General features: G+C 36.9%; 1 protein-coding gene across 2 annotated transcripts; it reads left to right on the forward strand.

The window, feature by feature from the left end:
• The first annotated feature begins 18,671 nt into the window (after window positions 1–18,671).
• Window positions 18,672–24,381, forward strand: adora1b (adenosine A1 receptor b). 2 transcript variants are annotated; one of them, XM_047822846.1, is made up of 3 exons: window positions 18,672–19,938; window positions 22,793–23,078; window positions 23,174–23,375. In XM_047822846.1, the coding sequence occupies exons 1-3, from the start codon at window positions 19,610–19,612 to the stop codon at window positions 23,225–23,227; spliced, it is 669 nt and encodes a 222-aa protein (XP_047678802.1). In that variant the 5' UTR covers window positions 18,672–19,609; the 3' UTR covers window positions 23,228–23,375. The 2 variants fall into 2 exon arrangements, with proteins under 2 accessions (XP_047678802.1, XP_027022636.2); XM_027166835.2 differs by having other exon boundaries at window positions 18,674–19,938; window positions 22,793–24,381.
• The last annotated feature ends 1,371 nt before the right edge of the window (window positions 24,382–25,752 follow it).

Below are 25,752 nucleotides of genomic sequence, written 5' to 3' on the forward strand. Positions count from 1 at the left end.
ATTCCCTCTCCTGCTGAATCCATCCATTAAATGGTAGACAATGCCTTTAAATTTTCTAATGAACAGATTAGAAGATGCATTATGTGTGGGTTATTAGATGGGCTCGCAGGTTAATATAACTACTTTCAATCCTATAATGCAGCAAAATACCCCGACACTACAGAGAATCACGGGACTATAGGACTTTCTATCCAACAAGCTTATGCATAAATAAAATGAGTAAATGTGATTATTATCTATATTTAAATAGTTAGGCTTATAGTCATGAGACAGTCAGAGTTTAAATGGGCTGGAGTGGGCTGAAGACTCAAGTGAGCTGGGCTGCCCCACCTTTGGTTTATGTAATCAAGAAACGGAGATGAGCTCTGGTACTGTGTTTTAAAAACATTTACAGGAAAGGCTTTATATTAAAATATTAAAAGGTGTCTCTGCCAGAAATTAGTCAAGATGCCACTGCTGAAAAGTGCTGGCCAGTTGTATTTAGGTAAATTAAAACCTGAGGTCAGGTCAATATAAGGAATTTATGGAAAGCATGTATCACCACATTTAGATTTATAGATTTCCACAGAATAATACATTCAGCAAAATGAACACAGCTGTTCCCACATTGTTGGCACCCATGAAAGAAGTCAATTTTCATCTTCTGGTAACAGCTGTTGTGTTGTGAATGATAAACAGATTTAAACAGTATGTACTATGCCATAGCACTTCATGTCTGCTCTTTTATATAAAAAAATGCTCAGACATTCATAATCGTATACACTGTAAACTTCTCAAATGATTCCTATCTAGTCTACAGCAATTTGGTTAATGGACAGCCTGGCAGTTGTTTTTGAACATTCTGATCCTACTTGGTCCATATTATGCAGCATCGTGTAAAATTGTGACCAGTTGTCAGCGCTGTTGTGGATGTTATGCTATTCTATTTCATGCCAAGCATAAAATCAATGATGCAATTCACTGTCTCTGGCGATCAATTACTACCAACTGGCCTTTAGGCAAATGCATAGACATTCTTTTCTGAAAAACAAATGGAAAGAAAGGCCTGTATGAAGAGTCTTCATAGATAGCATCAAGTCTGGGTGTTACAAGTTTAATTTGATCTTCTGTGAATGATGGTGGGGATCTGAGTCAGATGTGTCTTGATCTTAATCTGATAAAAGAAAAAAAAGGTCTGGACCAGCACTATGATAAAGGCCATTTCTCACCACTATGATAAAGGATCTGTTACCAAGACATTGTTCTTTACTAAACTCTGACTCAACACTCTGCTGGAATAGTCTGTCTGGCAGTTTATGAGTCTAGATTGGGTGACAGAACAGGAAATGATGGCTGTGTGTGCTCACTGTGGGAGTGAGAGAAGAAGACTACGAGAAAGCACTGAAATCTTACAGTTATTGTATTTGTAAATATTTTACCTTGGGTTAACTCTAATCAGGCTTCCTGCTGTGATCAAGTATGTAGCCTTAAACGTACTGTAAACCTAACAAAATTTTCAACAAGATTTGTTACAACATGACAAAAGATTACCAAAATCTGTCTTTTTTCTGTAATCTGTGTCTGAAACTGAGACTTAATGAATGTAAGGAGAAACTGAAGCCCCCCAGCTTGTTATATCATAAAAGCGGGTGGTGCCATTTCAGGCCGTAAAGACAATTGAAGAGAGTTTCTCCACTGCAAGCTTTAATCAGTGTGGGAGGCTTGGGCACATTTCCAGCCCCCTCAACATCAGAGGGCAAGCCTACTGAAATGCAAGCTTTATCAAGTAGACATTTTTCACCTGCCTAAACATATCATTTAATTTGGTTGTTCATTGTTCCAGAAAAATGGTTTAAGAGCAGCATCCTAATCTTTTAGTGGTGCTATAATTCCCCAGCACTGATAAAGGCAGGGCAAAAAAAAGGGTCTGCTATTTTTGAACTCCTCTGTGGCACAACTTTAAGTGCTTTCTGATATATTGCCAACTGTGCTCAGCAGCTTTCCTCTGAAGAGCTTACTGTGAGGTTTACAAACTCATACACCTTCTGCTCTACAGTAATTTAATCCATCATGCCAATAAGAATTTAGCTTGTCTTTAATTAAAGGAGATGTTCTTTCTAATCATTAGAATTCACCATTACCAAGACCATTAGCATCAATTGGTTATATGATGCCTTTGTATACCAATTTGCCCTGGATCAGATGAGGCTAATGTAGTGAGCACAGCTTAAACTAGGCCATGTTGTAGGCTTATATTTCTTTATTTGTTAGATTAATCATGAATACCATGCACTAAGCTGTTGTCGTAGTGACCTATAAACATGACTTAGGTCATTATATAAGCATAATATATGTTTAACAACATTTTAGAACAGTGGCAAGGAAGAAAGTATCTCAGAATGCAGAGCACATCGAGCCTTGAGGCAGATCAGATACAACGGTCGACAGTCACATCAGGATTAATTTGTATCAAGTAAGAACATGTCTAAACATAAGTTTTGTTGAGCCTCTGCCGAGGGTAGCCTCAGATTCATTATAATTATAGAGCTCAGTTTCCTCTGATTTTTGTGCTGACAGAAACACTACTCACTGGATGTTTTTTGTTTTACACGCCATTCTGTATAAACTCTAGAGACAATTTGTGCATACAAATCCAAGCTCAGCAGTTTCTAAAGTCACCACTATGGTGTTTGATATGAACATTAAGTGAAGCTATTAAAGTGTTCTGGGAACGTACATAAAATCCTGCATTCTTACAGGGCCCCCTGGTGGCTCAGGAGCCCAGGGCGACTACTTATTATTGCATATAGCTACAGTACAAATGGCAATGCTAATACTAACTAGGGTTTAATTCAACCCTGACACATTTATACAGTGCCCAGAGGTGTTATGTGATGGATGAGGCACTATGGACACTGTGTTTTCCTTTATTACACTGTGACCATTGTAAATTTCAAAGCTCATGCAAATCATTTCCCCAGGCAACTATCTTTATTCTGTGACATAAAAGGCCTGTGTGGTTTGTTTATGCATGTGAAAATATAAAAATTACATTTACTGTCTAAATTAGAATAAAAGGTTTTGAATGAACATGCAAGTCTAGCTATCACTTTCCCTTTCATCCATAGACCTACATTTAAAAATCAAATAAAAGGTTAAATGTCGGATTGATTTATTTTTTTCACGAATGCTGTTGCATGGCAGCTAGACTTGCTGGGGCTAACCTGGGAAAACAAATCAGGCCAGGCATTTTAGGCCCACACAAACACACACTCAAATTCAAACTCATACATGCACACATGCTCACATGCAGGCACTCGAACACGCACACACATACAGCAAATACAACATCGACGCTATCATCGACGCTATTCATTTCTTTTCTTTTCTTTCTTTTGGGGTCGCCGCAGTGGGTTATTGATCCGCATATTTTGTACATATTTTCCATTTGCATCTGTTTATAGCTTCACTTATCTATTCACGCTTACTCTTTGTATCATCTGTTTACATTGAATGTGTGTGTGTGTGTGTGTGTGTGTGTGTGTGTGTGTGTGTGTGTGTGTGTGTGTGTGTGTGTGTGTGTGTGTGTGTGTGTGTGTGTGTGTGTGTGTGTGTGTGTGTGTGTGTGTGTGTGTGTGTGTGTGTGTGTGTGTGTGTGTGTGTGTGTGTGTGTGTGTGTGTGAATGTGTGCACCTTTTAAAAGACAAAGGTTTTATGCTGGATTTAGTAGAATTCACTCAAGTGCTTGATCAAATTTTAAAATTTCATCCAAAAACATAAGTTCAAAATATTATTAGGTTATTAACACAAGCTGTAATTAATGTGCATGGGTATAGAAAACCTGGTCTAGTCTATTTTAGGGGACTCGTGTCTCCTGCGGACACCCTTGTGTCCATCACAGGGCACAAGCACACACGCTTATATACCCATTCTCACACTTCAGAGATACCAATCAGCCTACAATGCATGTCTGTGGACTGGAGTGGACACCAGGGTGCCTGTAAGAAACCACCAAAGCAGGAGAAGAACATGCAAACGCCGTGTACAACATAGAGGGAATCACACCCCCAACCCTAGGGAGGTGTAAGGCAAACATCCTAACCACTAAGACACTGTAATACCCGCTCATTCCCCCGTAAAACAGACTGTTTTTTCATTCTACATGGAATAATAAAGGGAAAGTAAGAAATAAAACACAACAGAGAATGAGTTCTCACACAACCATATGCCTTAGAATGATTTATTCTGCAGATACAAATTGCAAAGAATTACATATTTGTCTTTATGAAAGAACAACAGCTTGTTTTTTGTGTCTATTTATAGACACAGTTAGTGTGCTGGAACATCTGCAAAACCAATTAGTTGTTTATATTATAGCAGCTTTAAACAGTTTAATCACTAGAGTTCTTTCTTCCTGTCATTATAGTTTCATTAACATTTAAAAATCATACCTTCAGCTGTTTCTTGGCAATGTGTTAAGCTCTGTTTCACCGAATACTCAAATTGTATTTTTCCTGGATACACAGATTCATATACAGTATAACAAATTAAGTTTGAGCTTGTAGAAGTGTCATCTCTTTCCATAAACCACTACTCATCCAGTAATCTCAGACTTTCTATTCATCTAATTAACAATTTCATCGTCATCACTATTTCTGATTAAAGGATAATAGTTCCTGTAATTTTACTAAATTCATTAACATTAGCTTTTCCTACTGCTGTCGTTTAACTACTTTTGTAACTTGATTAACATAACTGACATATTACTGAGCATCAGGCAAAAATAATGCTAGAGACAGCACCAGTGTAAATGTATTCAAGGGTTAAAATGTGACATTCATGCCTGTGTTACCTGAGCATTCCCTTTCCTGAAGCAATTTATGCAATTATATCTAGTGAGCTGAGGTGTGACTCTGGATGCATATGATTAATTATTCTCAACACATTCAAACCCCCCAAGTGACGTTAGCAGAAAAATACTGCTTTTAAAACTGAAAATAATGCAGGTGGCAAAGGTCAATAAAGAATGTGTTTGTATTTGTGAATCTTTCATTATGGCTAACCCCAAGTCCTCATTCTATAGCATGTATTGGTTTTAGTCTGATGGCAAAGTATAAGTGCAGAGCATTTGTTTTAGGCAGGTATCCAGTTATTCACAGATACCCTGGACAGAAATTCAATTTCTCTCTGCCTTAGAAGAAAATAGCCCTTAATTATGGCAGAAATTGGTTCCACTGATATGGTTTCATTTTGGAAATTGGGTTTTGATCCCTGTACCACATGAGGACTCCATCCGCTCACCCATCCTTCAGGCTATTTTCATTTCCTGCATAATAATTTTTTTTGCATAATCTTAATATTACCAGGCACTGCATGTCAAGGTTCAGTTGAAGGTTAAGTGCTATTTATTGCCAACCAGTGTTCCCTTAAATGTTTATTTGCTTGGGTGGGAAAAAAAAGATGTTCTTTCTGAAAGCTCTACAAAAGCTTCCAAAAGCAATGAAAGCTTTGATTTGTAATGAACAAAATTTCTATTTCGTAGAAAGTACGTATGTTTTTTTCATGCCACTAAGATTAAAGTAAAACAAATCAACAATTATTCTTCTTTCTTTTTTTTTTTTAAATCCTGCTTGAAAATACCCATCAGAGCAGACTTCAAAGAATTTCAGGTCCCATGCTTCTCTCAGGAAAGGGTATTATTATTCCTCACTCTGTTGTGGAGTAACACACCTAATCCATTTTCTGCATAAAACTATATTCATGTAAAAAAAAAAAATTAATTAATGCAGGACAAAATGATTGAATTCTGGGAATGGGAATCTAGCATGTAGCTGATGTTTTCATAATCATATCCCTCCCATATGTCTCCAAACCTTTTCAGCAGCTCCATTTCTCTCTTTTTCTCCCTCATTATTTTTTCTCACTATCTCGCATATGATGGAGTGCTTCCTGTAGCCACTGCTACAGTATAAATATACAACAGGACTCCAGAAACAGCTCTAATCAGTATTACTTATCTGTTACATTATATCAGCTATGTCATGACCTTTATTTTAGTGATATGTTATATAAACGCATTATGTACTGTACAATGGATTTGAACAGTCGTCACATCCCTGTTAAGATGGCAGTTCATGTCAGAACTTTTTCCACCATCAATGTGAAATTACAATGTATAAAATTTACTTGAAAAACAATCAGAAACAAAAAAGTAACAGTAAACTGGTGGCATAATAGTGCACACCCCATTATATTTGGAGATGGCACTGTGTTTAGAATCAGTGATTCTAAAAAAAATGATTTTGATTAAGCCCAAATAAAAAGCAGCTGTTTAAATAGGATTTCCTTGCAATCGTTTTGGTTTCATCTGACTGCTAAAGCCAGGGTCCACTTATAAAGTGCTTATAAAGCATGCACTGTACTGATCGGGATTGGGGTATAAAATAATTCCCAAAGAATTTCCAAAGTACCATGGAACACCATCATCAACATCAACACACATCATCACCAAGAACAAATAACAAGATGTATCTCAAATATTTAGCACGGCTGGCAAAAGACCTTTGGCAACATTAAAAGCAAAAAGCTACAGGAAAATCAAACAAGCATTGATAAGTCTCTGCATGTTCTTCATGTCTCTGGGCTATGGGATAGAAGGGCTAGACAGAAGCTCAATTAAATCACCTTACACTTACAAAATCACCTCATGTGGCAAAATATGTAATGGTCTGACAGGACCAATCTCAAAATTTATCTACAGTGCAACAAAAAGCACATCACCAAAAGAACAGCATATGATGCAGCTGCTTTTCTTCAGCCAGAACCGGGGCTTTTATTCAGGTTGAGTGAATACTAATTAGCTGCAAATACCAATTGATTTTAGTGCAAGTGTCTTCAGGTGTCAGCTAGTAAGCTAAAGATGAAAATGAATTTCTTTTCAGTACAACAATGACCCAAAGCATACATCTAAATCAACAAAGGAATAGCTTAACCTAATGAAGACCAACGTTCTGGAATGATCTAGTCAGAGAGTAGACCTGAACCCAACTAAATATCTGTGCGGTGATCTGAAGCAGGCTTAACACAGGAGATGCCCTTACAATTTGATGAGTGGGAAAATTAGCGAAGATGTGCCATGCTGATAGACTGAGTGCTGTAATAAAACCCAAAATTGGTTGTCATGGTTGTTCATTTGGAATGTGGATTCATACTAAGGAACAAAGGTGATGTGATATTTCTACAGAATATCTCTGGTTGTGGTGTGGTAGATGCGTCAGCAGCTCTTTAGCCATTTTCTAACAATAGAGCACTACACTGAGTAATGCATTCCTGTTACAGGGTGTTGAGAAAATGCATTCATTACACTCATACAGGTTTTTTGTATGTAGATAAAAGGCACACATCGCAGAACATTATTTCAGCAGCCAGTATCTATCTATAGGAGAAGCACAAAGTGTCTGTACAAGTAAGTTCCTGTGTTTGTGTCATTTTTCTTTAGGTGCACCAATCTGTTCAGGTGAATGGTTTATGGTAAGAGGAATAAGACCGAACCTTATACACTACTGCATGAAGCACTTTACGAATTATAGGATCTATTCCCTTGTTTTTGAGAGCTTTCGAGAACAAGGCTGATAGACTTTTTATAGAGTGGATGAAGTGGAAAATTGGGCATTTAGGGCAGAATGCTGTGGAAAATAGAGTCTTCAGTGAAAGTAATTCTGCACATTCGTGTCTTACAAAGGACACAACATCTCCAAGGGGCAACCCTGATTACCTCAAATTACAATAAATCATTTAATGTCCTCTTTCAGATATTTGAGTGTACTAAAATAAAATTATATATAAAAAAAAAATTATAAAGTGTTATAAAGAAAAAAATATGCTTTAAATTAAAATATTTCCACAAACTGTACTCGTCAAATAGTGTGTAATTAGTGCACGGTGTTTCAACACAATCAAATTTAAATATGCTCTGATTTAGTAATTATTTTCCATCAACGCATGCATTATTAAAGGCTAACTAAGTTTTTTCTATGCAAGAAGACTTGCTGAGTGGCCATCTGCTAGCATTTCTGGGCTTAAGAATCACTGAGCACAGTGACAGGCCCAGCGCTCTTAGCTACAGCAGGTTGGCAGGTTTTTTTATGTAGCAGAGCACTGGCAGTCATTCCGAAGTCTTCACTCAGCAAAGGGCTTTTCATTATTACTTTATGTTTTAAGTGTGGGCTAATGGCAGAGTAAATAAAACAATCATTTAAGCTGCCTGTGTCTGGTAAATCTATCATTCAAATGAAGTGTGACTTGTCAGCATGCACCTGGCACTAGTGTAAGGCTGGGTCTGCTCATGCTAAGAGGAAAATCTTTTAGTGCTCAATCAAACAGACTGTTTGCATGCGGTGTTCTGATGCATTTCCGTTCTGAAATAATGTAGCTGTCATGTTTCCGGTAATGTTGTTTCCATTTGTCCATACAGTGAGACAGCAACTTGTCCATATCACAATAAATGTCAGCTTTAATTCTTTTTACCAGAGGTCAAAAAAAAAAAAATGGAAGCATTTCAAAAACTTCTGCCTGTTTATGCTACACCGTGGTGGTAAATGGATAATAAGAAAGTAGGCACACGGAAATTTAATATTTTGTAAAATATTTATGTTTCTGCCTAGCTTTGTGAGAATGGACTCTTACAAATACCTGGTAAATTAGACTGGACAGACAATATAGAGGCAATCTATAAGAAAGGACAGAGCAGACTCTTCCTGCTGAGGAGACTAAGGTTTTTTGGAGTGCAGGGAGAGCTACTGAAGACCCTTTTTGGCTCTGTGGTGGCCTCAGCTATATTCTATGGTGTGGTATGCTGGTGCAGTAGCATCTCTAGTGCAGAAAGAAAGAGACTGGACAAGCTGATCATGAAGGGCAGCTCAGTCCTGGGGATTCCTCTGGACACTGTACAGGAGGTGGGAGAAAGGAGGACGGTAGCAAACTATCATTATTGCTGGAGAACAACTCTCATCCCCTGTATGAAAAAAACTCTGTATGGTTTCATCTCTGAGCATCCCCTTCAGTGACAGACTGTTACATCTGTCTGAAGGAGCGATACAGACGCTCTTTTCTCCCTGTTGCTATTAGACTTTACAATCAAAGCTGCTCCCAGTGAACCAGTCACCATAATTACACACTGGGTTACTGTTTAACTGCAATAATAACAATAACAAAGTATTTAAAGCAACATGTGCAATAACAGAAATAAATAAATATTATTTTATAAAAAAATAAAAACTTGCTTGTGGTCTCTTTTTCCTTCTTTGTATTTATACATTGTGTTGTGCATATTATATTATGTCTTTTTTTATATATATATTTGCATTCTTTCTCTTTGCTGCTATAACAGAGAAATTTCCACATTGTGGGACAAATAAAGGTATATCTTATCTTATCTTGCTGGGGAAAATGTATCTATCGATTATCAATTATCTGTCGATTATTTCTTCTGTTCCTTTTCCCATTTCTACTGTTTCTGTTAAGCATCTAAAATTTGAATATGTTATCTTCAACATTGGAAGTAATTCTGTTAAAAATTGGTACATTGCCCCTATTTTTTTTAAACAGAGTAAGAAATCATCACAAACTAAATAAAAAAAATGCATCTCTTGTCTGCCTTATAAGATTGAAATAAATATGTTAATTTAATTTAATGAGTTAACCCAGTTGCCCAGAATGTAGCGTACTTAAACTTGTCCACTAAAGTCTATTTGCAAATAACAAAACCACTGAAGGTGTGTCCTTAATATGGAATATGGAAATAAGTGTGTCACTGAGATCATACAGTATTAGGATTGAGGTCAAAACAGCTCAGATTAATCCTGCTTTTTTTTTTAGAGGCATGTGTAAAACTTTGATTAAGGGGTAAATGAAATGTATTAATTAAAATTATTAAGGTATTCGTTTTTAATGTATATTAGTATAATGAATAATGTATTAATTTAAATTATTAAGGTATTCATTTTAATGTATATTAGTATAATGAATAGTTTTTATGTAGATCTAGGAATGTGTGTGTGCGTGCTTGTGTATGTTGCATAGTAGCTGCCTGTAGAGCAATACAGTGTGAAAACATCAACACTGGCCTCTAAGGACTTCTTCACCAAAGGTGGGGCAGACAGATGTAACATTTTTGGGTCACTAGACATAAATAGGCACAGCAGGTAACACTGTAGACTTACAGACACGGTCTGATCCTGAACACTGGTTTATATGTGTGTGGAGGTTTGTGTGATCGCATTGTGTGTGTGTGTGTGTGTGTGTGTGTGTGTGTGTGTGTGTGTGTGTGTGTGTGTGTGTGTGTGTGTGTGTGTGTGTGTGTGTGTGTGTGTTTGTGTGTTTATGAATAAACAAATGAACAATCAAATAGATAAACTAACAAAGAAATAAGTAAACAAACAAACAAATGAGAATTCCATGAGATCACATCAACATATAGTAATACATGTTTATATTCAGTGATAACACTAAACTATCAGCTAACATAAGATTAGCTGTGAATTTCTTAGAGGATCAGGGGAAAAGCTTTTCAAATGGACATGACCTGGTTGTCTGCAAACAGGCCACTCAGAGTGTCTGTATAAAATGAAAATTTTCCATACTCTGAGAACTCGAACCCTCTGGTTTCCAGGATGAAACATGCAGTATGCTAAGCAATATGGAAAAGTTGAAAATTAAATACAAATTAAATGCGAAACAAGAAGAAATATTTTGCATCAGTATAATTCTGGATTATTTTTTTTTTAAACAGGGTTAAAAAGCTTAAAAGATTTTTATTTATTTATTTTTATTATTATTACATTCCAAGCATTTCATAAAGGCTATTTTCATCCCTTTTGGGTTCATCTAAATCCCTCAATTTGGTCATATATAGTAATAGCATAGAATCTTCAAAGTGTGAATTACTCTCACTGACTAACAGCCTACTGAGACCTGGAATGGCCTTATGGTCTGTCTTAAATGGCCCGTGTAATGTAGTGGGGTTCAGTGAGTCAGCTTTAACATATAAATCTGCTAGCTAACTTCATCATCAAACAGCACTCTCTGTACACTGCTGCTCCCAGAGACACGCCACTCACATTCTTCAGGAAAAGAAACAACAGCTTTGGCTAAGTTTCCAGTCCGGTAGATCAGCTGAGTCTACAGTTTGTGTAAAGCTTGTGTGGTGTACTCACAGCAGATGACACCCAAGTGAAAAATCTGAGTAGGGAATCTTTAAAACACACATCTTGAGGGCCATTTATATCCCATACCTTTAAAGAAAATTTGGATTCAAAGCGCTAATGTTCACTGAGTAGGCACTCACTGTAATTGTCTATTCCTTTTGTAAATGCTAACTAAAGACTGATGCGGAAGTCATTCATTATTACTAACTTCAGGCTAGACTATTGATTTGAGCTAAAATATCTTCAGTGAGCTTGATTAAACAGGACAGCATGGTAAAATAGTGTCTGATTGGATGCATTCTTCAGCCTTTGTTGCTTTTGTTCTGCATCCACTGTCTGCAGTTGTTAGCTCAGTGAAGCTTTAGTGTTGATTTTGGAACTTGCTGTCTGTTCTTCATAACACTCTGAACTCTACCACAGTGCAGTCAAATGAATAATCTAATTTATAATGATACCACAGTGCTATTTTGCTTTCAGTAATGTTTGTACTCCCCATTAGTTCTCACACTTCACACGTCATTTTGCATTAGCAGGACATGCAAAAGAGTACTGGAAAAACAACCAATAATGATAACATTATCTATAAATTATTCAGCAGCTAGCATGATCAACTAAGCTTAAAAGACATCACAACATTTTTTTTGTCTACCGTTGGTTAATATTTGTGTGTATTTAGTTTAAATAAACTAGATTATACAGTAGAGACCAAATTATAGAGACTACTTCTCCTAACTCTCAGAGTCTGTAAATCACTATATCCCTTCTAGTAGCACTGTTAAGTAATCGTGTAACTGACTCAAATTTTTAAAAAATCATCTATTTCTGTTAAAGAGTACACAATTTCAGATTTCAGTTATTTTTTCCAAAGGGTGTGCAATCCAATATTAAGGTAAGGGTGCCAATAATTTTGACCGACCCATTGTTGGAGTTTTGTGTGAAATTATGTCACATTTGCTTTTTCCTCTGTTTTTTTTTGTTGTTGTTGTTTTTGTTTTGTTTTGTTTTGTTTTGTTTCAATACACACAAAGGAAATAAACGTGTTTAGCAAAACGTGTAATTGCAATACTTTTTTGTGAAAAATACTTAATTTTAGGGGTGCCAACAATTTTGGCCATGACTGTATATACACAGATATATGAAGGAGTATTTTGATCATTTTGATTAGGACCTTTTGGCCTATAGTAAGAGTGTAACACTACTCTTTTTATCTACTGTATATCTGGTGTTGTTGTTATTGTTGGTGGTAAAGTGGAAGTGCCAGATGTTTTTGATAAAACTGGCATTGCAGATTAGCCTTCATGTAAATCATTCAAATTATGTACATGGTAACATACTTTGTATAGGAAAAACTATTTACATATAGAGCATATGTACCATAATCTACCTCATCAGGTAATGTATTCCATTACTGCGGTACAGTAAAAATACCCTCGACTGAAACCAAACCCAATGCCACCGGAAACATAGGGAACATTCAGTGTATTCTAGCTTTGACAGCTGCTTATCTCTGTCTATATCTTTTGAGAGATACCTTTTTCTTCTCACTCATGTAGGTATTATTTTTGTTTGTAATTATCACAAAGTTAGCGGGTTTATTTCTAGTAAGAGATAGGTGTACATCAAGACTCTTTCTGTTCTGTCACCAAGGTAGTGGAATGAACTTCCCTTAGATGTCCGAATCGTTGAATCATCGGCTATCTTCAAATGATGGGTGAAGGAAGACCTTCCTCTTCCTGAAATACTTAAACTAGTGTTTATTGTTTTAATCAATCCAAATTGTTGTAATGTATTGTTGTGTTTATTGTCCTGTTTGTTCTTGTACTCTGTAACCTAGTAAATTAGTGTTAATGTACTCATTTATAAAAAAAAATTCAAAGCACATTTGTATGTCGGTCTAAATAAGGGTATCTTCCAAATCCAGTAAATGTAAATATAAATGCAAATTTCCCCAAAATAGAAACAGACCAGTAGACTAGTTTAAACCACTACCCTGAAGAGGCAGTTACTAAAGATGAAGGAATAAACACTAAATGCATCCTGTAGTGACTCATATTCATATTAATGAATGTGGTTTCTTTTTCCATAAGATTCATATTTCCTATTAAGCCATCAGAATCCCAGACAATGTGTACAGCTCTAGTTTCAACCAGATACCCTGTGTGGGGGGAAATACAAACTGTGCTTTCTGTCCATATATGTTTAGAACACAGACTGTTCTTGTATGAGCATTGCAGCATAATTTATATCACCAGACCTTAACCTTCATAAAGCCCCAAACAACTCCATACATTTTCATTTTATTGAAATTCTAATTGATGATAAAATAAAAAATACAAATGTCTTTTGAGTCACTTTTTATTTATAAAGTTGCTATTTGACAAATTATAATCTTGCTTTCTTCTGTAAATGTTGAACATTCAGGGTAACATGCTTATTACCCCATTGAGCTCCATATAGTTATTATTGTCTGGAAATGGGAATTGCGCCAAGCATTGATGGAGGCCAACTGGGGCAGGAACCATCCTGCCCAACAGTCGGAGGAGAAGCAGAGGGCAGGACAATTGATCATAGGGCTGCCAGGAATTAAAAACTGTGCTGGATTAAAAACAAGCAAAATTAAAAAAAAATAGACTATGGATATAATCTTGTTTTATAGCAATTAAAATGACTAAATGTTTACAAACAAATTCCTCCTGTAAACCAGACAACACAATATTTAATTGATTATATTAGTGTAATACTCTAGACACAGTAGTGTCATATGTAGCTTAAGACAAGTATGATAGTTGTGTAATTTTAATTTGTTTGAGGCATAATTATACAATAATATCATTACATAACGTCGGCATAATCCATTGACTTGACTGACTGCAAAATGACTTTGTACATCACTAGATGATGGACACAATATACAGGGTACCATCTCACATTATTTTCCACATATTCCCTTCTGTAGCAACACATCTTCACTGAGCTGTGTCTTGGTACGGATGATGTAACATAAACAAACTGGAGAAAGGAGGGACCCATTTGGGTTTCTCCCAAAGCCCTGGTACAATGCAGCAATAACAGAACAGAAGCTTTAAAGCATTATATAATTCTAATATACAAACAGACCTGAACGTAGAACCTTCAAACCTTTTGCTATGGAATAAAATGTGTTCTTTCAGGATTTTTCTAAAAAATCTAACAAAACATTGCTATTCAAGCAGAAATTGTGAGCTATTTTAAATATACAGTAGCTTTGTGTGGTGATGCTACAGTATGGGTGGTCTTTAATATGATATCCTGAAGATCATACAGTAATTCTCCTGTCAAAAATAACACCCAGAAACCTGACATATTTGCTTGGCCTCACCACCAAAACCTTTTCACTGAATTTTACACAATAATCCTCTCAATGCAGTCAGCTCAACACACAAGGAATAAAATCAGCCTCTGAGAAGCTGTCTGTGGAACCTGCTGACTGAAGTGCAGCAGTCTGTGTATGGAAGAAAAGCGGGTATTGTTTGTATTCACAAAATCCCTCTTCTCTAAACCTCTTAGTGATACAGAAACACTTGTCAGCGACTCTCCTGTATTTTTATGGTCTGATCTAAACCTCCGTCTCAAAACTGTTTGCCCATAAAACAGGATATGTCAAGGTGTGCTGCATTATAACTGCACATTTAAGAAAGTGACACACCAGGAGCACAGTGTAACAGGCTTCCCATCTGGGCTCTTTATCTTATTGATACTTTAAGAGTCTTCCACTGCAAGAACTCAAGTGTCTTGCCAGTCAGTCCTGTCTCCCTTTGCAAATCTTCTCTTTCGGAACATAACAAATGTTGAGCCAAGTCAGCAGAATTACTATGTTTAATAAGATCAAACACATCTTACCATGTTTGGGGATATAAAGTGCTATCTGAACTGATTTATAACTGTATTTCTTTAACATGCTGAGAGAAGTCATTTCCAAAACTCTAAAAAATAATTTATGGCCTGAAGAACATTTATTTGTCAGTGAAATCTGTGTGAAAATTGCACCATAAAAGATAACACCTTTTTTTTGCTTTTCTAACAGAAATAGTGTATCATAAAATATTGTGAAATTGATGATTTTTGCTTGGCCACTTAATCTAGAATAGTATTTCTAGATTAATTCCTAATATTATGTAGAGTACACATCATACACATATCAAACACTATACTCGATATATATACCATTGTAGCTCCATTCATCAATCCTTTTTTTCTTATAGCTTATCCTACAATATGTAATGTTAGGGGACTAATATGTAATGTTGGGAACAAGGTAGGGGACACTAAATCACAGGGCACTCTATGGACAATTTAGAGGTGCTAGTAGTCTACAATGTATTCGACTTGGGAAGGAAAGCAGAGTAGCCAGAGGACACCTCTGAAGCACAGGAAGAACAAACTCTACACACACACATGGGTCGAGCTCTTGACCCTTCGGGTGTGAGCTAGGGGTGTGATTACAATGTGCTCTCAGCTCTTATTCCCCCACCTTTTCAACTCACAAATTAATAATTCTTAAAAGAATATTCAGTACAGCTGTCAGCAAGATTTATTTTTCATCCGTTTTCGCTCACCAGAAACGTTATGCTATTCACTATTCACCTTTTAATGCATTTTCTGTGATTAGAATTCACTGTGTATCATCTTAAACAAGATAAGAATTTTGTGTTACCTGTTTAGGATATATTATACATTTAGTGACTGAAAATGTTTAACTGTGTAAGATCATTAAATGAAATTCTTACATCCACAAAATAAAGCAAAATTAATACCAAATTTCATTCAAATATATAGTGTCAGTAAATTCAGTGCACAGTTATTTTTGAACTTCCTACACAATACTACTTGTTTCTTTCTTCTTTTGAACAGATTGTCACATTGCATTATTTGCTTTGTTTTATAATCCACTTCATGACTCACTTTGTGCACAAAAATGGCCATCTGGAGCCCATTTCAGGAGCCCAGGAGGTGCATATGCATGGGGCTGTGCTATGGAAGGCAATTTACTTTACTTTACTTTCCAAATGTTTTGTGTAGATGGAAGAAACCTGGAGAGCATGAAATTATCCCAAGTAGGTAGACACTAACCTGGTGTGTGTGTGTGTGTGTGTGTGTGTGTGTGTGTGTGTGTGTGTGTGTGTGTGTGTGTGTGTGTGTGTGTGTGTGTGTGTGTGTGTGTGTGTGTGTGTGTGTGTGTGTGTGTGTGTGTGTGTGTGTGAGTGTGTTTGTGTGTGTGTTCACTGTATGGTGGGTTTTATTACGATAGAGTTTGTAAAATCTTAGTTTATTAGAAATCTGGGCTACAGAGAATGACAAACAGCACAGTGTTACTATAAAACTAGGCCAGGCATATCTACTAAACAATACAGATAAGGTAAGAACCTCCATTACATAGTTTTCCTTAGGGTGGCTTTTGCTATTTTTAGCAGAAGTTAACAGATCTCTGGAAAAGGTTAATTCTAAAGACTCTTGTGATTTCAATTAAAAGCAACATCCAGAGAGCACAGCTACAAGCAGATGTCAAGGGGAAAGAATCATTATTTATGACAGGTTTTAGTTTATAAAGGTCTTCTGATTTATTGGAATATACAGTATCTGCTAATTCCCTTTGGTAGCTCAACACTAGTTGATTTTTAACAGCTAACCTTTGCTCGGTATTTAGGCACCAACAGGGCGCTCCTTGCTTAATTGTATCTTCAGGTGTTAGCAGTGGTACAGTTCAATAAATACAGAATACTTAGTCTATTGCATTACAGCCTTAGTGATATTTCCAAAAAAAAAAGGCTGGAGTGCTACATTTTTATCTTTCTGACACTTCCCTGCTGCCTGCTAATTGCATTATATAGAATATGCTTCCATGCCATATGTAGTGCACTGTATGCCCAACAATTAACTCTTTGGGATTTATGGCTTGTAACCTTTAAATGAGTCTCTTAATGGTGAAAGCTGCTGCATTGCTTCACAGACCCAACTTGTCATTCTCACACTGTTAAGCTCTACAGGATCAAAAAAGTGCAAAGACAAAAAAAAAAGCAAACAAACAAACAAAAACCAAAAACAACCAAGTAGAAACACCTGAAGCACGAGTAGAACTTGCAAACTCCATAAGCACTAAATACTGTATATACTGTAGGCACTATATAGGTGCTTGCTAAATACTAAGCCACTAATCATGCTAAAAGAATTTTGGGTTAAATTTAATTACTTTTTTTTTTTTTGCATTTTTTTTCAGTTGTGGTTTGTATAGGAATTTTGCTAAAACTTTATTTCTACTTTATTTTTATTTACTCATATTTGTATTCATATTAGTTCAGGGTACAATATCTATTCAATAAGAATAACAAGTTGATATTTGGTTACACCCCTGATATTTATAACATTATACTGTAGATGTAGCATATATATATAAAATTTTAACTGACTTATTTAGGCTTAGCTCACACAGAGACAGGTCCTTGTGATTGAGCTCTACTATCAAAGCAATAATGTATTAGAATGAGTACATGACTGTAAGCCATATGTTCCCTTGCAGCAGGCACTTACTAAAGAACCGTGCTCTTGTAGAAATGTAGTTACCTTATAACCTTTTGACCAATCACATATAAGAATTAAACAGCACTGAATTTAACCATCTAGAAAAATAAATTGATGAACAGTACCAAAAGCAGCATATAAAGCAGCAACAGTAAAGATAACGATAATCAGGGGGTCTGAGGACATTGACTACAATCAGCAGCACTGTGTGTAGCCACTTAATGAAGTGGCCAGTAAATTGACTCGCTCTGCAAAACCCAGTGACATGTCGTTATCACGTCAGTGTCTCTGCTGTGCTAGAAGTGGCACATAAATTACATCAACTAATGGCACCTAAATTATATCTGGTCAGTAGTCAGCTGAGTGATGGGGTTTCAGGGTTAATTCTAAATGGTTGATAGCAAAATATGGAATGCATTCTGTGATTAAATACTTATAAATATATAGTGCACTTATATTTTAGGTCCACCTGGTAAAATGACCAGTGAGTATAATTTCATGGTAGGTGTCCTAATAAATTGCTCACTTGGTGTGTACTGTATAACTCACTATGTAGAATGATGAAGTAGTCTAGGATGAGGGATACTAATCAAAGCCATTTAGCATCCCATATAATAAAATAGTAAGAGCTTGTTAAACTCTCTACATTTACAAGTAACAATGTGTTACTAAATCTATCTATCTATCTATCTATCTATCTATCTATCTATCTATCTATCTATCTATCTATCTATCTATCTATCTATCTATCTATCTATCTATCTATCTATCTATCTATCTTTTTGCCATTATAAATAGCTCTCATTATGTTCCTGTTAAAAAAGGTACTACAGTATATGCACTACTGAATGAAGTCATTAGGTCCACGCTACACCTCTTTCTATGCTAATACATCACAGTGATATCAGAAGCAAGTCGCACACATCTCATTTTCTTAAGAAGGCTGGACCGGAAACGCTCGTGGCGCTGTACTACAAGCTGTGAAGGAAACAAGTAATATTTGCTGTAAACCGTTTTTTTTAAGCTCGTGACGCTAAGGACTCTCATCTGGGACGGCCCTTCTCTTCTCTCTCTCTCTCTCTCTCTCTCTCTCTCTCTCTCTCTCTCTCTCTCTCTCTCTCTCTCTCTCTCTCTCTCTCTCTCTCTCTCTCTCTCTCTCTCTCTCTCTCTCTTCTTTTCCTCTTTATTCCCCTGCCCCAGCTCAGCACACTCCGCTCCGCTCTGCGGGATTCGGCTCAAGACCATTTGGGACTTTTTGCTCAGCCAGAAAGAGACGTCGAGTGCGTTCATGCCTATTGATTCCAAGAAATAAAGGTAATAAATGGACACAAAGGGTAGACCGGGTGATTTGTGACGCTGCGCACCCGATAAATACTCTCAGACAGGTTGAGAAACAGTGGATACATGGACGGATTGCATCCAGGGCAGAAATGAAGAGATTTCTCATCCCATTTTTAAAGTCTTGGATGGTGGGAGGATTGTCCGACCAACGCAGGTGACAAATGAAATCGGAATCTAACTGCTTTCCTCGGACAAAGACATGCAAGCAGCAGGACATGTGCACACAGCTCAGGTGGATGTGATGAACAGACGCGTTTGGGTTTTGCGAATATGGTTCCATCATCTGACATTTTTCTTTTACGAAAACGAATAAAAACACCCATTCTGTGATGAGTTTCTATTCTATATTATCTCGTCATGTATTGCTCTGTTTCTAAAAAGCATACTGAGTGTGCAGAATAGCCCCAAGTATTCCAAGAATTTGGTCAGGAGGAATTTTATGCACTGCAGTCAAAACAATTAAACATCCCTTCCTTCTGAAAGCCAACATCCCTGCCAGAGTTGAATTTATTATATAGGCTTTTATTACCATGCATGCAGCTCAAGCCCTTTACATGGGCATGGAGGTGTTGATCGCCGTGTCCTCGGTGATTGGGAACGTGATGGTGATTTGGGCGGTTAAGATAAACAGGTCACTGAGAGACACAACTTTCTGGTTCATCGTGTCCCTGGCTGTGGCCGACATCGCAGTTGGAGCTCTTGTCATCCCGCTCGCCATCACCATCAGTATCGGGTTCCAGACTCACTTTTACAGCTGTTTGCTGGTGGCATGCACAGTGCTGGTGCTCACTCAGAGCTCCATCCTCGCCCTGCTCGCCATCGCAATTGACCGATACCTCAGAGTAAAGATCCCGACCAGGTAACACACATCCTTCTCATTCCACTGGAGTGCAAAGTTATAGAGCTGCCAAGGTCAGAAAGGCAATAATTGAAGATAAAACTGAGGAAAGACAAATAAATTCAGTTTCTTAACCTACACTGCTTAAGAGGTGCTCTCAGTTAACTTCTAGATGGCTTTTGTGGTTTTAGATGTTGTGGTGGACTGACTGTGGAAAACCAATATTTATCTAATCTCACTAAGTGACCTCTTTTCAGATTCCATACTGTTTATAAAGACAGCAGTTTAAATTGAAGTCTAAGCTTGAAATGAATTCTAGAATGAATATCACATTCCTCAACTTCTTAAAATATTACACAATGTATATACAGTAGAAAGAAAAATGTCAAATTGGATACACAAACTTAAATAAAAAAGAAAAGAAAAAATATACAGAATGGAAAAGAACATTTTAGCAGCTGAAATCAGCATAGTTTAGGACCCATGGAGCTCTTGCCTGCTCAAATTGCCTCTCACCTACTACGTCTTTTGTTTGCACAAATTCCTTTTCACTGCTGCCAAAATGCCAGTCTGCAAGAAGTAACCTTTTGGTCCAAAATATGCTGAATGCTGTGTGCTTTATAGTGGCCATTGATTTTAAACAGTCTTCTTTGCTCCATTTATAATTCACTGGGATTGTTCTGTCTCATTTAGTTGATCAGTTTCCATATGCTGTAATTTACATGGAGCAGAATTGCATTGAAACCTGAGAGGATTACAGTGAAATGTAATACACTGAACATAAGCAAACTTGGTTCAGAGAACTGATCTGTAAATGCAATCTGAGAATTATTAAATTATGATCTGTTGACTTAGTAACTAATCATTTAGTTTCTAAATATACCGAGGAAATCATTGACAGCTCTATCTGCTGATGTTTGGAAATATTATAGTAGTCAGATAACAAGGTCGAAGTCATTTGAAACCTACTGGACATCTCTCATCACATCTCTCATCAATTTGAAAGCTACATGCTGAAGTTCTAAAGGATAAAAAAATAAGTAATGTCCATTTAGTAATACAAATAGATTTCTGTTCAAACAGACTATAACGCATTTCTATTGAACAGGATATTGTTGTCATTGTATTTATATTTTCTTACAAAATACTATTTAATAGGTTACAACAAGGTAACTACTTCATCAGACTAAGGTCATTTCCCCAATAGTTTTATTTTAAACCCAATGTAGCGTGTCTAATTTTTGTATACAGTGATCGAGTTATTATAAAAACACTAAGAGGGATGGTGGAGGCTGCACTACTGCAATATAGCATTATATAGCGCATTACACTGTACATAGTGTTATGAGATTATATAAACAAATTCCCTCAAGATGTCTTCTAGTAGCTGTCATCATACAGTACCCGTCTTTAAAGAAAGATCTTGTTGTAGTTGTCACTTAGCCGTTTTGAAGGTTGGATTATTGAAGAAAGGGTAAACATTTTGAGTTCACATTTTAGTTACTGATGGAAATAAAAACTGAATAAAAAAAATTAACATAGGGCAGTGCAGTGGGGCAGTGGGTCACAACACCATCACCATCTTCTCTGATTATTATGGTCTGATGTGGGTTTCCTCTTGGTTCACTGGTTTTCTCCCACCTCCCATAGGACATGCCAGCAGATTGACTGGTGTGTTCAAATTGTCCCTAAGTTGAATGAGACAATGAATGTCACCCAAATGAGGATGGGTTCCCCTCTGAGCCTGGTTACTTCCTCATATCATCTCAGGGAGTTTTCCTTGCCACCCTCATATCTGGCTTGTTCATTAGGAATAGGGATAGATGTTAGATATATAGTAAGTTCATTTTAAACGTAATTCTTTTTTCTGTTTCGATAATTCTGTAAAGCTGCTTTGAGACAGTGTGAATTGTTAAATGTGCTATACAAATAAACTGAATTGAATTTAATGTGTGTGTGTGTGTGTGTGTGTGTGTGTGTGTGTGTGTGTGTGTGTGTGTGTGTGTGTGTGTGTGTGTGTGTGTGTGTGCGTGTGTATGGTGCCCTGTGCTGGATTAGAGTACCATCCGAGGTATTTCAATCACATGGCCAGTGAGCCTGACCAAGATAAAGCGATTACGAAGATAAATGAATGAGTAAAATGATCACGACATAATATTTCATACCATGAATCTAAACAGGACAAACAAAAGGGTTTTTATCTGAAATGATTGTGAAGCTGAAATGAATTTTCTAATTGATTGAGGCTGGTAGTTCTAGGGAAACACAATTGATAACACACACGTGCCTTTGCAGACATAATTGCACAAAACACTAGAAGTGGGAAAAGAACTTAATCTAGAAATAACTCTAGGACCAGAGATTTCATCTTCACCTGGAGACAGCTTGATTTAGTGAAGTAGATGTGTGATTAAATTTCCTGTGTGACAGAGCTCTGTCTTGTTTTTTCCTTGTATTGGAGAACTGATTAGCAGCAAGATACACAGTGACTGATGAGGGAGATGTTTTTCTCATGGGCAGGACCATATTCTGCAGACTCAAATTATATTACTGTCTGTGATTTGGTGAACTCTGGTATTAGCTAACACACAAAAGGACATTGTAGTTATTCACTGTTTATAAACCCAGACGCAATAAACCCAGACAACCACACCATGTTTCTTTTAAGATTATTTGTAATTTAGAGATTGAAACATGAACAGTGAACAAACATGAAACATGAAAACATGAACAAAAATGGACAGTTACTGTATCATGCTGTGTTATACAGCTATTGTACATAATATAGTAACATGACAATGGTTTGATTATTTGCAAATTACTAATTGTACTGATTGATGGTAACACTAAATTCTTTCCTTGTTTATTGTTACAGTTACAAACGAGTGGTCACTTCAAGACGAGTGGGATTAGCGGTAGTAGCATGCTGGGCAGTAGCCTTCATAGTGGGCATGATTCCTATGCTCGGCTGGAACAACCTCCAGCAACAAAATGGCTCGCTTAGCAGTAACGTCATCATCACCTGCCAGTTTGAGAACGTCATCAGTATGGAATACATGGTTTACTTCAATTTTTTCAGCTGGGTGCTGCCACCACTCCTCCTCATGCTTGGCATCTACACAGAGATCTTCTACATGATTCACAAGCAGTTGAACAAGAAGGTGAGCATGAGCCACACCGACCCGAACAAGTACTACGACAAAGAACTGAAACTGGCAAAGTCACTCGCTCTTGTCCTCTTTCTGTTTGCTGTCAGTTGGCTTCCACTTCATATCTTGAACTGCATCACGCTCTTCTGCCCTACGTGTGAGAAGCCCATCCTGCTCATCTACATCGCCATCTTGCTCACTCACGGCAACTCGGCAGTGAACCCTATCATCTATGCTTTCCGCATTAAAAAGTTTCGCACTGCGTTCCAAAGAATCTGGAAGCATTATTTCTGCTGTAAGGACACTCCTCCCATCGAAATACAAATGAGTGAACGAATAGATAAGGATAATTACAGTCATGCTCTTCCGCCTGTGTTACCGGTGCAACACAACAACATTTAACTGAAATAGAAGGGACTTTCTAGGCACGAAGGCATTCTCCTACATACGAATGTAATATGAATGTTAATCATATGCTGACGGCAGGTGTGAGTGCCCTCTTTCTGCAAATAATATTAAACATTACTGATCTTCTGAAATGGACACAGGGGAGGAGAATGTAGATCACGATGAGGGCATAATAATGTATGTGTTACAAGTTGTACAGAAAATGTTTTATACTTGTTAAATACCACTTTACTGTGGTATGAAGTGTCAAACCACAGTGGGTGTAAAAATATCTACACTAGATTATAAGCACCACTGTACTATCCAAAATGTGCAATACTCTCTAAAACGGTGCATCATCTCATCAGCATCAGAATTAGCTTGTATCCCAGTACAGTTATATAAATGAATATTAATGTTTACAGTAGTTTGATATACTGAACATTGAAGTAGTTTGATATACTGTACTGAACACTGAAGCACAGTTATCATAAAACAATGTAAGGAATGATAAAGGAAGAAGAATTATATATATTTCAATTTCACTTTATTTATATACCGTTTTTATCAGTAGTCCCTAAGCTGCTTTACGGAACTCCTGATCTAGGCTGAAGCAAAAACTGACATTCACAAGGAATAGCCCTAAAGTACGTTAAACCCATTTAACACCAAACATGACATGGCATGTGCAGCGAGCCACACTCACATGTGCAGTTTCAATTCACACTGGGTACAAATTGTACAGCTGACCAGAAGTGCAGCCTCATGTGCAGAAGATGAAATTTGGATTGCTTGTTTCTGCGCTGTGTGTGGAGTTTGCATGTTCTCCCCGTTCCTCGGGGCTTTCCTCTGGGTACACCGGTTTCCTCCCCGGTCCAAAGACATGCATGGTTGGTTGATTGGCATCTCTGGAAAAATGTCTGTAGTGTGTGAGTGTGTGAGTGAATGAGAGAGTGTGTGTGTGCCCTGCGATGGGTTGGCACTCCGTCCAGAGTGTATCCTGCCTTGATGCCCGATGACGCCTGAGATAGGCACAGGCTCCCCTTGACCCGAGGTAGTTCGGATAAGCGGTAGAAAATGAGTGAATGAATGAATGAACGAATGTTTCTGTGCTTTCTCTGTACCGATCATCAGATTATTATGAACATTCATTACCACTGTAGCATTTCCTAAGATTTTCAGTGCTATAAAGAAAGTTTAAACAAGGCAAAGGAAGCCTAAGATAAACCCCAATACTGTATGTCTACTGGACATGACATTCGTTGATGCAAAGATATTACATTTACTGGATACTTTGCATCACTTTATTCTGTAATATATGAAGCATGTAAAAAAATTCTCTACTGATGTACAGTATATAGCGTGCAAATACTTTGAATTGGACAGGCAAACTGCAATAAACTCTTGCATAATGACTTGATCACTAGATTGATTCAAAGAAAAACCATGAGCTTAACATTTCCCTTTAGCATGGATTTCCCTTCTCAGTTAAGCCTAAAAGATTAATTGAAATGAAATGAAACCAAAGGAAAGCTTTTTATGTATATTCTGTACACACTTAAGCAAATCCCTTTTCAGTTCCAGTTCATCGTAATAACTTAAATATTTAGGATTTGAATGCCCTCAAATATTAATGTCTATTGAACAAACAAAGCAGAAACCACAGAAGATGAAAACTGAATTGCTTTCTTGAGTAACGAAACGATCAGAAAGCAGTGTAATGATTTTATTAGAATTTTAGTTGTTTAAGATCATTTGTCCCCATAGAGTTTATTTGTTATGTCCAATAGAACTCCACATGAAATTTAGTTACAAAAAACATTCAGCATTAATAGTTAAACTTATGAACAGCCATCCCAATTCAACCCTGGGGAACCATTCAGACTTCAAGGGTGTGTGTTGATGCAGCAGTGTTATAAGTTGAAACATGGTTTATATGCTATGTATATCCACATATACAATAACTACGTAGCATGTATATTATATTTTGTAGTGTTAGATACGTTGGATTCTGTAGGATATGAAAAATAAAAAAACTGCAGCAACTCTGTCATGCACACGTACAGTAAGTGCAGTGCATGTGACGCAGTAATCAATTTAGATCATGCACTCACTCCTGCACACTACTTTATTCAATATCTTTATTATATGAAATCATAAGCTGTGTATTATGATTATGCGGCCTGTGGTTGCAGAGCAAATTGTTTGCCCAGTCATACGAATTTCATCAAAATGGGGAACGAGAATAAACCAAACATGTTGTTTAATCGCTGGTCGACTGTCTCGTGTCATATGTATT

The sequence above is a fragment of the Tachysurus fulvidraco genome, chromosome 14 (genome assembly GCF_022655615.1).
Source record: "Tachysurus fulvidraco isolate hzauxx_2018 chromosome 14, HZAU_PFXX_2.0, whole genome shotgun sequence".
Lineage (NCBI taxonomy): Eukaryota > Metazoa > Chordata > Actinopteri > Siluriformes > Bagridae > Tachysurus > Tachysurus fulvidraco.